The sequence below is a fragment of the Pantherophis guttatus genome, chromosome 3 (genome assembly GCF_059756535.1).
Source record: "Pantherophis guttatus breed Tessera chromosome 3, ASM5975653v1, whole genome shotgun sequence".
Taxonomy (NCBI): Eukaryota; Metazoa; Chordata; class Lepidosauria; order Squamata; family Colubridae; genus Pantherophis; species Pantherophis guttatus.
This window is the reverse complement of record NC_142065.1, coordinates 193,608,425-193,625,129: the sequence shown is the minus strand read 5'-3', so window position 1 is coordinate 193,625,129 and position 16,705 is coordinate 193,608,425. Positions and strand designations below refer to the sequence as shown.

The 16,705-nt window shown below is 38.7% G+C and overlaps 1 protein-coding gene across 2 annotated transcripts; it reads left to right on the top strand.

The window, feature by feature from the left end:
* Positions 1–265: 265 nt before the first annotated feature.
* On the top strand, positions 266–16,445 carry KCNV1 (potassium voltage-gated channel modifier subfamily V member 1). 2 transcript variants are annotated; one of them, XM_060685531.2, is made up of 4 exons: positions 266–455; positions 5,367–5,878; positions 9,359–9,885; positions 15,544–16,445. In XM_060685531.2, exons 2-4 carry the CDS (start codon positions 5,397–5,399, stop codon positions 16,053–16,055), a joined length of 1,521 nt encoding a protein of 506 aa, XP_060541514.1. In that variant the 5' UTR covers positions 266–455; positions 5,367–5,396; the 3' UTR covers positions 16,056–16,445. The 2 variants fall into 2 exon arrangements, with proteins under 2 accessions (XP_060541514.1, XP_087746979.1); XM_087890853.1 differs by lacking the exon at positions 266–455 and having other exon boundaries at positions 5,366–5,878.
* The last annotated feature ends 260 nt before the right edge of the window (positions 16,446–16,705 follow it).

Sequence of the window (16,705 nt, the reverse complement as noted above, 5' to 3'; positions counted from 1 at the left end):
CATTTGATCATCATCATCATCATCATCATCATCATCATGTTTCCCAAATTCTGCCTCTAGATCTCCTGCAACGCTTTTGTGCCCCCAAGAGACTCGCTCGCATTTCATTCACCGCCCTTCGAGGGGAGCGACGGTCGATCTAGCTAGGGTCTCGCAAAGAAGCCGGGCGTATTAAAAAGCCCCCTCCCCCCCCCGCCCCAATCCCTCCGAGTTGGGGAAACCGCGCGTGCTCACGTGATCAGCCCAGCCGTTCCATTGGAACGCCGCTCTCCCAAGTTGAGAGCTGGAGGGGATCGGCGGTGGGAAGCGGGCGCCCGGAGAAGCGCTCTGCAAAGCCAGCAGAAAAGGCAAGATTTTTCTGGGGGGGAGGCGGGGGGGGGGAAAGCGAGCCGGGCAAAGGGTCAGCCGCTTGATTGCAGCAGCCCAGATGTCCTGGGCCGTGAGAAGGGAAGCAGGTGAGTTGGGAGTCCCGTTGCGCTTCTCAGCTTTGGATGGGAAAGTGCGCCCTTTAGTAGTTGGAGTAAAAATGAGTCATCTTTCTCTTCTTCTGTCTCTTTCTCCTTCCTTCCTTCCTTCCTTCCTTCCTTCCTTCCTTCCTTCCTTCCTTCTTTCCTAGTTTCCTCCCTCCCTCTTTTTTTTTTTTTCTTTCTTCTCATTTTCTACAATGCTTCGGGTATTTATTTTTTCATGTCTCAGTTTGCCTGCATTTATATTAGACTGATAGTTGCAAGCTTGTTCAGTAGTAAGTCATAGAGAGCTCAGTGATGTTCACTTCTGGAGGGAAAATGCACCATCAGTTGCAATCACATATAACTGTAGCATTCTCTGGTCTCTAGCTTGACTTTTTTTTTTTTTTAGAGTCCTTAAACATCACTTTAAAGCAAGTTCTGACACACACACACACACACACACACACAGGTATGGGTATGGGTATGGCTAGCTGATGAGAACTAAAGAGCTTGAAATAGATCTATACTAGTCTCCCTTTATTTTTTTTATCAGCAAATATAAATTTTGATATGTTAGATTTTTTAATTGTCTATGGGTTTTAGTTGGGATGTTTTAAATTTTGGCCCAAAGTTCTGTAATTCTTTTAAAAAATTTTAAATTTTGTATTGGAATGTTTTTTATTTTTGGCTGTGCACCGCCCTGAGTCCAACAGGAGAAGGGCGGTATACCAATTTAATAAAAAATAATATATATTTTTATATATTAAATAATATATATTATTATTTAATATATAAAACAGATATATATATATATAACAGATGCATCAATTCCCATATATATATGTATATATGTATATTGATGCATCTGTTTCTCAGACTGAAATCCCCTTTGCACACTTGCAAAGCGTTAAGGTCAAGAGATTGGCTTCCCAAGGAAATGTGCATTGGACTTTACAGTCTCTGGATCAATAAGGGCTTATGCAGCCAGAGGTATTAGATGATTTTGCTGTAGCTTGAGATAAAACTGTAGTACGCTGTGCAGACCAGTTATTAGTCTTCATTTTTACCAAAAATAAAAAAAAAAATACACAACTTCTGTTATTTTCTTTTACCGATTATAGTTAATGAGTATGATTAAAAGCTGCATGAATACAAAGAGACATTATTGACATTATTTTCATTAAACATCTAATAGTTGTTTCTAATTGGGAAAAAAAATTGCCTAATACAGGCAAGGCATATTATAAAGCTCGGTAAAAGAATGGCTTGCGATTACAACATGCACAAAAGGAGATGGAGAATTGAACTACTAATTAAAAATAAATGAGCCAATTTTATCGGCACCCTTAATGTAAATGCAATCTCTTCCTAGAGCCATAAAGATCTTGCTCACATTACTGATAAGAGAACCCCTTTATGTTCCATAGGACTTACTCTCTAAGAAGTGAGCATAGGGCTGCAGTTCCATGGAAAGAGAATTGTCCTTATTACAGAAGAAATGTAATATGCTTCAAATTAAGTCAATGGTCAATGTCCCGGTTTAAATATGTTTCAGCAATTTTAAAGGAAATAGTAGGTATTTTGAGATTTGAGTAATTATTGAATGTCATACCATGTGACTTTTCTTCAGTAGTACTGTATATCAAGGATAACATGAGTAATTTCAATTTGCGGATCTCCTAGCTTAAAATAACTAGCCCGGTTTTTGGAATTCTCCCCTCCATCCCCTCCCCTCCCCTCCTTTATGCCTGTTAAAGAGTTCTTAAGAACTCAAAAATAATCACATACCATTTGGATTGAACACAACTATGACATTTAGATTCCAGACCCCTCCACTCCCTGCCCCAATCAAGGATGTGATCAGTTTTTATAATTTTAGAAAGTATCTATTATTCATAATAATCATCAAGGTAATAATTGTCCATTTTGGTTAGACAAGGAATAACCAGTTGAAGGTATGCACAAATGTTTTTTTGTAAAGGTTTGCACAAACATTGTACAATATGAAATATGGAAGACAGGTGATAATTGAATGGCTGATCATTTGCTGGGGAAATCTGAGTAAAATCCTGATTGCAACTATAAAAGAGAACAATTTAGATGAAAGGAAGTACTTCCAGAGGTATAAAAAGTGATGTTACTTAAAAAGAAGCATTTGGGGATCTCAGCAGCTGTCAACAAAAGATCCACTGAAAACATATCAAAGCTACGTGATTACAATTGATGATGAAGTGAATAGTGATTGATTGGCCTTGCTTTCTCTATTTTATGCATTCCATTCATATTTTATGTGTTAGATTTACAGTAGGACATTCTCGGAGCCAGGAAAGAAAAAGGAGGTATTCAAACCATGACAGATGAGAACCAGATGAGCATTTCAACCATACAGTATCTCTTAAGTGAGACATCACTCCATTCATTCATTATTTATTTATTTATTTATTTAATTTATTTAATTTTTATACCGCCCTTCTCCCGAAGGACTCAGGGCAGTGAACAGTCAAAATAACATACATATAAAATGTGAAATGAAGCAATTTAAAATAATTAAACCAATTCGGATAAAAAACTCATCAGTTAAGAATCTTCAGCATAAAATTTAGAACAATTAGAAGAAATTTATGCTAGCCCAGCTTGGTGAAACAGAAAGGTCTTAAGTGCACGACGGAAAGTACGGAGATCTGGGATCATTAGGAAGTCTACGAGGAAAAGGATGAAGGAACTCACACAGATTCTGCCTTAATGTATTCACTAAGAAATTAACATTGAATTACACTTGTCTAGATTCCCAGAGTCTGTAATATCACCCTTTTTTCTGGACATTAATAGTGACACTTTCTATCAATCTACCCTCCTTGGTCAAGAGCCGAGGTGGGGCAGTGGTTAGAATGCAGTACTGACTGCTGACTGCTAGCTGCAGTTCGGCAGTTCAAATCTCGCTGGTTCAAGGTTGACTCAGCCTTCTATCCTTCTGAGGTAGGTAAAATGAGGACCCAGTTTGTTGGGGGCAATAGGCTGACTCTCTAAACTGCTTAGAGAGGGCTGTAAAAGCACTGTGAAGCGGTATATAAGTCTAAGTGCTATTGCTATATGCTGCCATTAGGAACTTGACATTATCCTAAGTTCCTATCAGGATCTCAAGATGATATATGGTGTACTTCCTATTTTTCATCACAACTGGGGTGGGTTGGTTGAGGATTTATCACTGGTCCAGAGTCACCTACAGAACTTCCAGAGTTGGATGTCTATAGAAATTTTCAATCATTCAGGTCATGGTTGTCCCCAAAATGTTTTTTTTTCCCCCAAAAGGCAAGTGGACTTTCTTGCTTTTTTTTCTTTGAAAACATTTCGTTCTCATCCAAGAAGCTGAAAAAAAACCTGAAGAAGCTTTTTGGATGAGAAGCAAAATGCTTTTTTAAAAAAAAGAAAGTCCAGTTGCTTTTTGGAAAAAGCACCTTTGGGATTCCAGAGTTGGAGGTGAAGTTGAAGCCAAGACTCCCTTGAGTTGAATGTCTACATGAGGTCTAACTATGTAGGCTTCCTATATGATTTAGAACAGCCTTGCCTGGTACACTCCAGATGGTGTCATCCAGTGCAGAATGCTTTTATAGATGACCTTTTTCAACAGCACTGGAAATTGGGAAATGATGAGGGAAAATGCTGAAAATGTGAAATATCTGGGGTTTAAAACCACAGATGACCTTTTCTGCATCATTGAAAATAAAAAAGAGGCACAAAAAATAGATAAATCTGTGGTTTAAACCGCAGATTTTTTCCCCCGGTCCTGTTGAAAAGGTTTACACAAATACTTTTATATCTGGTTGCTTTCAGCTCCATGACTGGTTTCAAACATCTATATCCTCTGCCAAGCTCACCAACATTCTTGCATCCACAAAATTCAGGCTCAAAAATCTGAATGCTTTTGTTTGAAAATCACAATGCTTTTCCATATTACATATATATGCTCAGATTTAAGATTATCATAAACTGCTTCTGTGAAGGGAACAAAGACATGGAGGTTGTAAAGAACCATCGTTTAGTTTTTTTGATACCTTCCAGATGTATTGGTCTTCAACACTAAATAGGCAAAGATCTTTTATTTATTTGTATGATTAATTTTCAGAACCATTCTAAAAAACAAACAAACCTTGAAGTTCTCATAGGTTGGCGTTAGTGCCAGATTCCATAATTACGTAGTTTAGCAATGAATGAAAATAATGGTTATAGCCCTGATCCTTAGGATATTCTGAGAAAAAAAAATAGACTTCAGAGGATAATTAGAACTGCAGAAAAAACAATTACTACCAACCTGCCTTCCATTGAGGGCCTGTATGCTGCACGAGTCAAAAAGAGGGCTGTGAAAATATTTAAAGACCTCTTGCATCCTGGATATAAACTGTTTCAACTCCTACACTCAAAACGACGCTATAGAGCACTGCACACCAGAACAACTAGACACAAGAACAGTTTTTTCCCAAACGCCATCACTCTGCTAAACAAATAATTCCCTCAACACTGCAAACTAGTTACTAAGTCTGCATTACTATTAATCTTCTCATTGTTCCTATCACCCATCTCCTCCCACTTATGACTGTATGACTGTAACCTGGTTGCTGGTATCCTTACGATTTATATTGACTGTTTCCTAATATGATTTGATTGCTTATTTGTTCGCTATGACTATCATTAAGCGTTGTACCTTATAATTCTTGATGAATATATCTTGTCTTTTTATGTACACTGAGAGCATACGCACCAAGACAAATTACTTGTGTGTCCAATCACACTTGGCCAATAAAGAATTCTATTCTATTCTAGTCTAGTCTAGTCTAGTCTAGTCTAGTCTAGTCTAGTCTTTAATTTTTTTCCTTTAACTTCAGAATCAGCTTTCATCATTAATTTAACACTTTTCTATAGGAGACCAAAAACTGCTGCTGGAGCTGAAGGATGAAGTCATCTCCTTGCTGCTTGTCCCTTTCTTCTGGGGCCTCTGGAGAGGAATTAGGTGAGACCACATCCTTCGATTCTTTGGAATCCAGTGTCTTCTGTAGTGAAGAAGGGCCAGGATGCTTGCTACAGCACATACCTCCATCCTTGGACTGTATGACCGTCAACGTTGGAGGTGCCCGCTTTGTGCTGTCCCAGAAGAAGCTTTGTTGTTATCCGGACACTCGGCTGGGCAAGCTAGCAGTAATGGTTTCAGCTGCCCGGGATGTTGCCTCCAGCCTTTTGGAACTCTGTGATGATGCCAATTTGGTGGAGAATGAATATTTTTTTGATCGGAACTCTCAAGCATTCAGTTATGTCCATAACTATTACCAAACTGGCAGGCTACATGTAATGGATCAGCTGTGTGCACTTTCCTTCCTGCAGGAGATCCAGTATTGGGGGCTGGATGAGCTCATGATTGATTCCTGCTGCAGGGACAGGTGAGCAATTGTGCGGGGGGGGTCAGAAATTCATCCAAGTGGTTTATTTAATTTGGTTGTAGGAAGATATGAAGGCAAAGTTAACACAAGTTAGAGAAACGTACACCAGCAGTTGGTTCAGCCAACCACCCTAGATAATATAGCAACAGGCATATTACATCTGTAATGAGTTAGTGGTAATCGGAAAGAGAAGCAATAAATGTAAAATACGGGTAGCAGACTGGAAAAGTTAAAGCCTTCAGGTTTGCTAATGAACAGAGGCAGAAGAATGTTAACTGAGCCCTGTATGAGAGATACATATCAACTGCTCAAAAAAATAAAGGGAACACAAGCAGAAGACATCCAAGATCTGAATGAATGAAATAGCCTTATTAAATACTTTGTTCTTTACATACAGTAGTTTATACACTGCTCAAACATCTAAAGGGAACACAAAACTACTGTATGTAACGAACAAAGTATTTAATAAAGCTATTTCATTCATTCAGATCTCGGATGTGTTCTGTTTATGTTCCCTTTATTTTTTTTGAGCAGTGTATTTTTTTCTGTAATAAATTTAGATTTTTTTTTAAAGTGTTGTGGTAGATGAACCTGTTAAATAAAATGTTAAATAAAATTAGATGTTTTGCATAACTAATTTTACTCTTTTCTACCATTATTAACTTTCAAGAGGGAAAGTGGTGGCCTACACAATTCCACAGGGCATGTTGGGAACAGAGAAAGCTGGTCTATTAAGAAAAGTGCTTACTGTATATATTTTGTCATATGCAGTATAGTAAAATAAGGGTAGAGAATCTGATACATCAATCTGGCCCATAGGTCAACAGCTATAATTGAAAGTGCTTAGCTCGTGTTACAAAGTTATTCACTAACACTGCATTTTAGTGCTTGAATATATAGTATTTTAAGGATTATTGAGAGACAATATGGGCTACTAGCTATACGCACTGGTGTACAAACCAGGAAATCATGAGTTATATAGTCTTCTGTGATGGGCCAGTCGATCTCTGTTAGGCTTAGGAAGAAAGCAATGGCAAACCACTACTGAAAATGTTGCAAGGAAAACTGCATGACTGGTCCAAGCAATCACCGGATTCAAGGCTGATTCCTACGCACAATATTATACAGCTCATTCTGACAAGCCTTTTTGACTTGGGCTGCTGGCATGAAATTAAGATAATGACTCAGGTTTTTTACAAGTGAATTTTGAAAAATAAGTTTTCTCAAACTAGAAAGATTAGAAGTAGCCCAGAAATGACTCACTGTGATTTGTAAACAGTGATTTTCTCAGAGATTCCTCTCTTGACCATCATGTTCTCTCTTTATGTTCTGTCATCATGTTCTCTGTCTGACTATACCAGGGGTGTCAAACTTAAGGCCCGGGGGATGGATCCGGCCCATGGGGTGCTTAGATCTGGCCTGTGGGCCGCCCTGGAAATAGCAAAGGACTGGCCCGCAGTGCCTCTGCCAGTGAAAATGGAAAACTCCACTTTTGCTGGCAGAGGAGGCCATCGCAGCTGAAAACAGATCTCAAGAGCCTGTTTTCACTGGCAGAGCCCTCAGGCCACCACAGGCGCCCCCAACACAAGTGACATTGAGCTGACCATGCCCACCCTGGCCCCCTGAGGTCAAACACAACCCTAATGTGGCCCTCAATGAAATCGAGTTTGACACTACTGGACTATACAAATAAAGATTTAAAAAAACCTGTTGGTATGAGATTAATCAAGGATGGGTAATCGTCATCCAGATTTCAGAAATCCTTTGTAAGCAAGCATTTATTTATTTTATTTTTATTTATTTACTTATTTCAAATATTTGATAACAGCAATCTATCCCTTTACCTCAGTTTACTACTGGCATGAAATCTGGTTCCATCAGTTTTCTCCTAGAAAGGGGTCTTGATGGAAAAAATGATGTTCACTAAGTTAAATTGTGCTGATGTTGAACTTGGATTTGGTAGACTAGATCCATCCTTATGTTACCATCTATCAAAAATATCAAAGTTAATTCTTACTCCACGTGAATTTTATTCTCTACCTGTTTCAATTGTTCATTTGAAATGACCACTATTTCTTTAAGCAGAAACTTCACATGGCTCACTATAATAATATATGGGAAAAATAAAACCAGATCCATAAATACAGTAAATAGCTATTGGAAAATACCAACTTAAAACCAAGTCAATGTTGATATTTGCAAAAAAAAAAAAAAAAGCAACATAAACCCAAAGAAACCCAAGTAAAGTCACAAAAATGTTATTAAAATTCTGAAAATGTCCTCTGAAATGCAAAAGTTCCCACTGACGAGTCACACGTAGGTATTCTAAAGCAAATTTGGATGTTTGGCAGGGATATTACCTTGATAAATGATCAACCTTTATTCCAACTCAAGTCACACAATGGTACGGGTGTTCGTTTATGGCAACTCAATTTTTATTTCTCCCTGAAATTATTCCACATTAATCCTTATCAGAATTATCCTGTATTAGAGCAGCTTGCAGAAGTAAAATTAGATTTGAAATTGCATATATAATATGGGGGGGGGATTCCCACATTTTCTTTCTCAATTGTGTGTTGCAACTTCCTCACATCATTTTCAGTGGTATTGTGGAGCAACCCCTGTGATTAAGTGTATGGTGTCTGTATTTATTTTGATAAGTGAGTTTATGGTGAATTACTTAAAGAACTAAATTGAATTCTTCCTTTATCAAGACTTAATTACATTTATGATGACTCTCAAATGCAGCCTATCTGCATGAGGATACTTTGGATAACAATTCTGTTTGCAATTCAGCTTCGAAATATATCATTTTAACATCCCACTTGTTATTCAAATTAAGTATGCTGTTGCTTGGGAATTTTCTTCCTATTCTTTCTCCAAAACTCATATTAGAAGTTACTGGTTCTTTCTTCAAGATCTTTAAACATTTTGTGCCTCTTTTTGTTGTCTGGCTCAGCTTATAATGAGAGAAGGGATCCTTTGAAAAAATTAATCCAGGATTCATTTCCAAAGTAGACGTGGTATTCAGCAGGTTCTGACCAGTTCTGGAAAACCGGTAGCGGAAATTTGGAGTAGTTTAGAGAACCGGTAAATACCAGCTCTGACTGGCCCGGCCCCCATTCTCTGCCTCCCGAGTCCCAGCTGATCGGGAAGAAATGGAGATTTCACAGTATCCTTCTCCTGGAGTGGGGAGGAAATGGAAATGTTATAGTATCCTTCCCCTGCCACGCCCACCAAGCCACACCCACCAAGCCATGCCACGCCCACTAAGCCACTCCCACAGAACCGGTAGTTTAAAAATTTGAAACCCACCACTGTTCCAAAGGTAATCTTGGCCCAATTGTCTCCCACCATTAACAGACTCTAGTAACATTGCCTACCAAGGAAGTTCAGAAATAGATATCTCAAAATGCTTTCTACTGATTTTATGTATGGACTTCCAGTGGTGTAATATTAATAGCTGACTTCCCTACACAGGTACTTCAGAAGGAAAGAGCTGAGTGAAACTTTGGATATCAAAAAAGATGCTGAAGAAGTGGAGACCCAAGTTGAAGAAGAAGATTTCTCTGGAAGTCTGTGTTCTACCACCAGACAAAAGCTATGGGAAGTCTTAGAAAAACCAACTTCTTCTGTTGCTGCCAGGACTTTTGGCACAATCTCCATGATTTTTGTCATCATTTCGATTGCCAACATGGCTCTGATTTCAGTGGAATTGACCTGGATGCCAGCCCAGCTACTTGATACTTTGGAGTATGTGTGTATTGCTTGGTTCACAGGAGAACTTTTGTTACGCTTTCTCTGTGCGCGGAATCGATGCCGCTTTTTAAAGAATATAGCAAATATCATAGACCTTCTGGCTATTTTGCCCTTCTACATCACATTGTTGGTGGAGAGCTTGCGAGGCGAACGCAGCTCCCAGGAGTTGGAAAACATGGGACGTATTGTGCAAGTGCTGAGGTTGCTGAGGGGTCTACGCATGTTGAAGTTGGGCAGGCATTCAACAGGTAAATCCATGAGGTGTTGGGAGCCTCTTCTTGGGGGACTTCAGAGAAGGGGGGGATGAATTAAAAAAACCTGAATTACAAAATAAGATAAGATTCTCAAAAGCTGCTTGTACTTGTACTATGTTGTGGTCCACCAGCGGAGCTGGTAGCAGATTCAGACAGTGAGGAGGTTAGGGAGGAACAAGGGCCAGTCCTGGAGTCTGGGGAAGGCTCTGGTGAGGGCTGTGCATTGGAGGCCGAGAGGGGGCCAGGGCCGTGTGCCAGTTATCAGCTGCCTTCGGAGTCAGACATCAGTGAGGCAGACGAACAGCTGGAGCCTGTTCCCAGTGTGTGCATGTGCAGAGTTGCCAGACGAAGGGAACAGCTAAAGAACAAGGGTTGACTTGGGAGTAAGGCCACAGGTGGACGATGAATGGCCCCTCCCAGAGGGAATAAAAAAGGAGCGAAAGGGGAGTGGAGTTTGCAGGAGACAATTAGTTTGCTTAATTGGTTTGTGACTCTCCGAGACTCCTTGCCAAGTTTTGAAGATATCAGCCTGGCAGCTCCCCAAGGCAGATAAGATCTGTGACTGTAAATTCTCCCTTGAAAGACTTTGCTGGATGTGAATGAGAAGAATTCACAGTAACTTAATAAAAAGGGGTTTTTGTCAGGACAAGGAGTCTGCTTCATGGTCTTCGAAGCTTAGGTCAAAACATACTATTCCAATTCACCAACCCCAAATGTGCTTTTCCAAAAGGCAATTGGACTTTGTTTTTTCCTTTAAAACATTTTGCTTCTCATCCAAGAAGCTTCTTCAGTTCTTAAACACCTTTGGGAAACTGTGTCTTGGATGAGTGAGAATCTTAGTTTTGCCTTTTCATTGGGATAGCCTATGCAGGCATTATTTTAATCCCCCCCCCCAATTTCTAATGACTTTACCAACAGTGTTCTGAGGCTGGACTTTATAAACTAGTTTCATGGTGGGTTTTTTTGGGGTGGGGTGGGGGGAGGGGGGTCAGGCCAAGTTGAGTTGGAGGTTCCTTCAAAGGTTTAACTCACCTATTTTTAGTGGAAATAGGTTTCCATCCCAAGCAACAAAATCAAGCCTTCAGATTATGGTGGGTGCAAATCTCAGCTGGCATGCACACCTATTCCTTTCTCTGAATTTATTCCTAAGGCAAGTTATAAGTGAAGGGTCCTTGCTATTCTCTGAGCTTGGTTATCTTCTTGCAAATGTTTCATTACCCAGACTGGGTAATATCATCAACATTAGCACTAGCACTGATGATGTTACATAGTTTGGGAAATGAAACATCTGCAGGAAAACAAGGACCCTCATTTCTGCCCTGAGCTACGAATATTCTCCTTTATTGGTACAAGGAATAACTCTTAAATAGCTGGAATGTTGTCAGTAAAGATTAAGAGTCACAAGCATTCTACAGCTCAAAAGGGTTTGAACAGTGTACGCATTTGGAAGATTTTCTGGCAACAAGCTGAGCTTGTAGTCATTTAATTTGGGCAACATTTGTCAAAGACTCAATGGTTTGCCATTATTCCAATCGGCTCCATTTTTTCCTTTCCTCAGAATGTAATAGCTTAACTTAAGGAAGGTAAAGGGGACATGGTGGCTCAGTGGCTATGACGCTGAGCTTGTTGATCGAAAGGTCGGCAGTTTGGCGGTTCGAATCCCTAGTGCTGCATAATGAGGTGAACTCCAGCTTCTGCCAATCTAGCAGTTCGAAAGCACATAAAAAATGCAAGTAGAAAAATAGGGACCACCTTTGGTGGGAAGGTAACAGCGTTCCATGCACCTTTGGCATTTAGTCATGCTGGCCACATGACCATGGAGACGTCTTTGGACAGCGCTGGCTCTTCGGCTTTGAAATGGAGATGAGCACTGCCCCCTAGAATCGGGAACAACTAGCACATATGTGTGAGGGGAACCTTTACCTTTACCTTAAGGAAGGTAAGTACCTGTAGCACCAGAAGCTGTATCTCTTCTATCCAAGGTCTTGGATTACCAATAGTGAAAGGGAATTAACAAACATAATATAATGACATAGGCCCTTCAGAATGAAAAGCAGAAATCTTTCTCTCTAATTGACCACCTGTTCCTTCTAACCGGCTTTTCTATATGCAAAATCTGTTCTTGCCTTTGCTCGCTGATCCCTTCCCAAATACTTTTCACAATAGTGTCATTTTGCTTGTTTTTCTGATTCTAATATAATGAATGCTAATGAGTCTGAGGTAAACATTTTGTCAAAAAAAAAAAAAAACCTTAGCAGGAATATTATTAGTCGACCTGCCTGCAGCAATTTACCAAATTAAGTAAGCAAATTAGAAAAAAAATAGAATTTGGAATTAAAATGTCAAAAACAAGTGCAGGGATTTGTGCTAAAGAAATGGGTTTTAAAGGGTTACAGTCAGAAAATCATGACATCATTGGCAAATACAATTTCATTGGCAAATACAATTAAAATATACCCAAAAAGTAGATACTATTAGTCAGGAGATGGGAACAGAAGGTGGGCACTAGGAAAATATGAGCCAATCAGTTGGTACCTTATCTGATTGCTAGCATAGTTGACTCTCACAACAAAAACAGACAATTTAATTTATCATCATCCTTTAACTTACAACATATATTCTCTTCAGACCATTTTTCTTCTGTTAATTAGAAAATGAAATCCAAAAGCCTTGTTCCTTAAAAAGTTCTTCTTCTTTTTTCTTTTTTTATCACTTCTCAAAAAATCCTTCAAGACTTTAACTGGCCTCTTTTATATATCCAGTAAAAAAAAAAATACCCATATCTCTTTTCTGGTTTTGTGATTGCATATCTTCTTTAGGCAATAAAACATCTTACCATTTGCTTCCTTACCATTTCACTTATCTATACTAGCAGAAAATTTCAAAGACCATTATTCATAAATATCCATCCCAAGTCTCACTGATAGGATATTTTGCTCAATTTTTTAAAAATTGTAACCTTTATTAACCTCTCGCTCCCTCTTGTGTCCACTCTTTGAAGTTCCATTATATCTTGTTTTCACTTCAGAAAACCCAAACAATTGTAATTTCCCATGAGAAGGATTCAATTAATTTAAGATTATAGTTCAGACTTCAACTAGACCCTTAATCCATTATTATGAAAATCAATATTCTAAGCACCCTTTAGTTGTTTGAGCCAAAAAAAATTCTATTTATCCCCAATCTTTGAAATTGTATTAAAGATTCTTTCTCAGGAAAAGGCAACTCACCCAGTAATTGCAGCAGTATTTGTTGTTCCAAAGGATCTTAATATTTCCAACCCTCCTCCCCCCAAATTCAAAGTGATTAAAAAAATCAGACTCAATCAACATTTATGTCAGTGGTGGGTTTCAACCAGTGTTACCACCAGTTCGCTTCATGCATGCGCTTCGGGCACACTTTGCGTGCACTTCTTGCAAGCACATTATATTAAGGAACAGCTGAGACATGGCAATCCGCTCTGCCGCGCCTTTCAGCTGGCTAAAAGCAACCGAATAGAAGGTATGTATAACGCAGGGTTGGGTGGGAGGGCCAAGCTAACCGTCAGAGAGAACTGGTTCGCTCTCACCTCACCATCTCCGCTACCAGCTCTCCCGAATTGGGGAGAACTGGTAGCAGCCCACCACTGATTTATGTCCTTTAAAAAGGGTACCTTCATGACTGTGAGTAAAGATGGTTCCTCCCTCAACTCCCAACTACTGAACTCATAAGTCAATTGCAAAACAATGATTCCTGCAGTATACTCACAAAGAATGGTTGTATGGAGTCACATGGGCTATCTCAAAGATCGTTCCTTGATCCAGAGAGAATTTCAGTAGTCGGAAGCCTGCATCCCCTACCTACCGGTCCCACTGCATAATACCATTTTGCTGTAAAAGAGAATGTTTGTTTGCCATGGTTCTCAACAGAAGAGGAGAGGAAGTTCCCCCTCTCCCCAAGGAAGATTATTCTTATTTGGTTATCAAATAACCATGTGTGGATGAAAATTTATTCTCATGAGAACACAGCGAGGAATCGATGGGAGATTCTTATTTTTTCTTCTCCTTTCCAGCATATGGTCAGACTCTTGCTGGGAAGAAGATTTAAATGGCAAAAGGAAAAATGGGACGATTAAACCAATAAAGCTACTATAAATATGAGTCAGCAGTATGATGCTGTTATTAAAGGGCATACGAAAATGCAAATTATGCAGAAGTATTTGTATAGGAAGAAATTGTTTCCCTTTGAGCACTCTTTGACGCCTATACATAATAAAAGCCGAATCTGTTTTTCTGCTTCAACTATTAAAGCAGAATGGTGGGAACTGAGTTTAGTAATGTCAAGGAAACAGTGCCTTGGCCTTATGCAGGTCATTTGATAATGTGAGACATCGTGGTTGTTGTGGGCTTACTCTCTTATTAAACAATGAGCAAAACAATAATGTGAACACCAGCAATAGAATTGTTTTGTGTTAGGAATTTGAGGGTGATGTGCATTTTTATTGTTTGAATAAAAGAATGGTAGATTTCTTTGTCATTAAACATTGACTTTTGCCATTTTTTTCTTATTACAGTTGTGTAGTTTTTTAAAAATGTGATGTATATTTAAGATTAGAAATGGATGTGTATGATTTTAAAAGTTGCAAAACTTTTAGTTTTCATGTGTTTTTCCTGAGAAGATGTTAAATCTTTCATCTAAGAGCCAAGGACAAAGCACTTTTTTTTTTACATCAGGCTCATGAATTTTTATGATTCACTTAAGCCAGCAACAACTGTAAGATAATAATTTCAATGAGCCCTTTTTATGGAACCTCAGCTCTAGAGCTAGCATAGTTATGAAGTCACAAATTGAGAAGGGTTTCAGATACATCAAGTGCTTCCTTAGGAAATCTGATGTGTCGACTTCCACTCCAGAATTTCTCAGCCAGCATCACCATTGCTAAGAATTCTGGGAGTTGAAGTTCACACTACTAGAGGGCATCCAAGTTGGAGAAGTTTAGGGCTGACATTGACTTCAACACAACATTCTTCTTTTTTTTTTTGTAAACCTTTATTAACATTTAAAATCCAAAAATACAAGTTAAAATACATCTATAACAAAAATACATCCGTAATAATTATACAATTCAATATCTTTCTGACAGTACGTAATTCTCAACTTTCTTCAACTTTTCCCACATATTCTTACTTAATCAACATATTTAAACCCATTTTATATCTTATTTTATTCTATACATTCCTTATTTTTAATTTCTATCCATTGATACCAATTTTCCCAAGTTAAGTAGTATTCCGAGTCTTCCTTTTATTTAATTCTAAAGTAAGTTTGTCCATTTCTGCACATTCGAAAATTTTCTGGATTATTGCACAGCAAGACAACCTTCTTTTAATAGGGTGATAAAATGGGTACTTTATATGTTACTTCTCCCAGCTGACATCCGTAGATGTGTCAAGTCTACAATTCACAGAATTCCTAGCCAAGTTGGAGACGGATAATGTAAAAACCCAATATATCTGGAAGAATGCAAATCAGAGAGGGAATCTTCCATTTACTGCTTAATGGGAAAAATAATTTGATTGAATGAGCGCCACTTCTTCCCACTCTGCTTCATTGTTCAAGAAGAAAAGCAGTAAGAGGATATCTTGCTAATTCAAATATTGTTTTATGTTTTAGGTTTGCGTTCCCTTGGGATGACCATTGCTCAGTGCTATGAAGAGGTTGGCATGCTTCTCCTTTTCCTCTCTGTGGGCATCTCCATCTTCTCCACCATAGAATACTTTGTTGAGCAAGGTATCCATGACACAACCTTCACAAGTGTGCCTTGTGCTTGGTGGTGGGCTACCACCTCCATGACAACCGTTGGCTATGGAGACATTAGGCCAGATACAACTGTTGGCAAGGTTGTGGCCTTTATGTGCATATTATCTGGAATATTAGTCCTAGCTTTACCAATTGCCATCATCAATGATCGCTTTTCTGCCTGCTATTTTACCCTGAAGATAAAAGAAGCTGCCCTTCGCCAGCGGGAAGCCCTAAAGAAGCTCACAAAGAATATGTCGAGTGACTCTAATATCAACATTAATTTGCGAGATGTATATGCTCGAAGTGTAATGGATGTGTTGAAGTTCAAAAGCCGAGAAAGAACAAGTACTAGGAGTAGCGCTGGTGATGAGTTTTGGTTTTGAAGACACACACACGTACATGCATACACACAAACACACACACACACACAAACACATACACACACAGTATGAGAGATGCCTAAGGTGGTAATAGCTTTAATAACAACAATGAATGCAAAGCTAATGGTTCTTTATTTTCCCCCATGCAAATCTGCTTATCTAAGTTGCTGAGCATATGAACAACTAATATAGTCCAAAGGTATATTAAAAAGTAAAACAAAACAAGAAAAATATTCTCAGGGTACATAAATGCAAATTCTCTTTAACGTTTTCATCTTTCATTAGAAAACAATGGGGGGGATCTATCCCAGTGGATTAATATTCCATTCTTTGGCTGTAACCTTTTTATGCTCATTCCATTATGAAAAGAATAAAAGATTAACAACATAAAAATGTGTATTGCTGCATTGGTATGAAATTAAAATGAAAGAAAGAAAGAAAATGCCTCCTAAAACAGTAGAAGTCAACCACTGACGAGTAGCATATTCTAGAAGTAGTAGCAAAGATATAGCAAAAGAATACTTATGGGGATATCAACATTGGCATCTTTCTACTAAGTCTATGTACGGAAATTCTTGCTTTGCTTCAACAAAATACTTTGAACAGCAGAGGTGAGGCTATTTGAAATGACACAATTCTGCATGGTACAATAC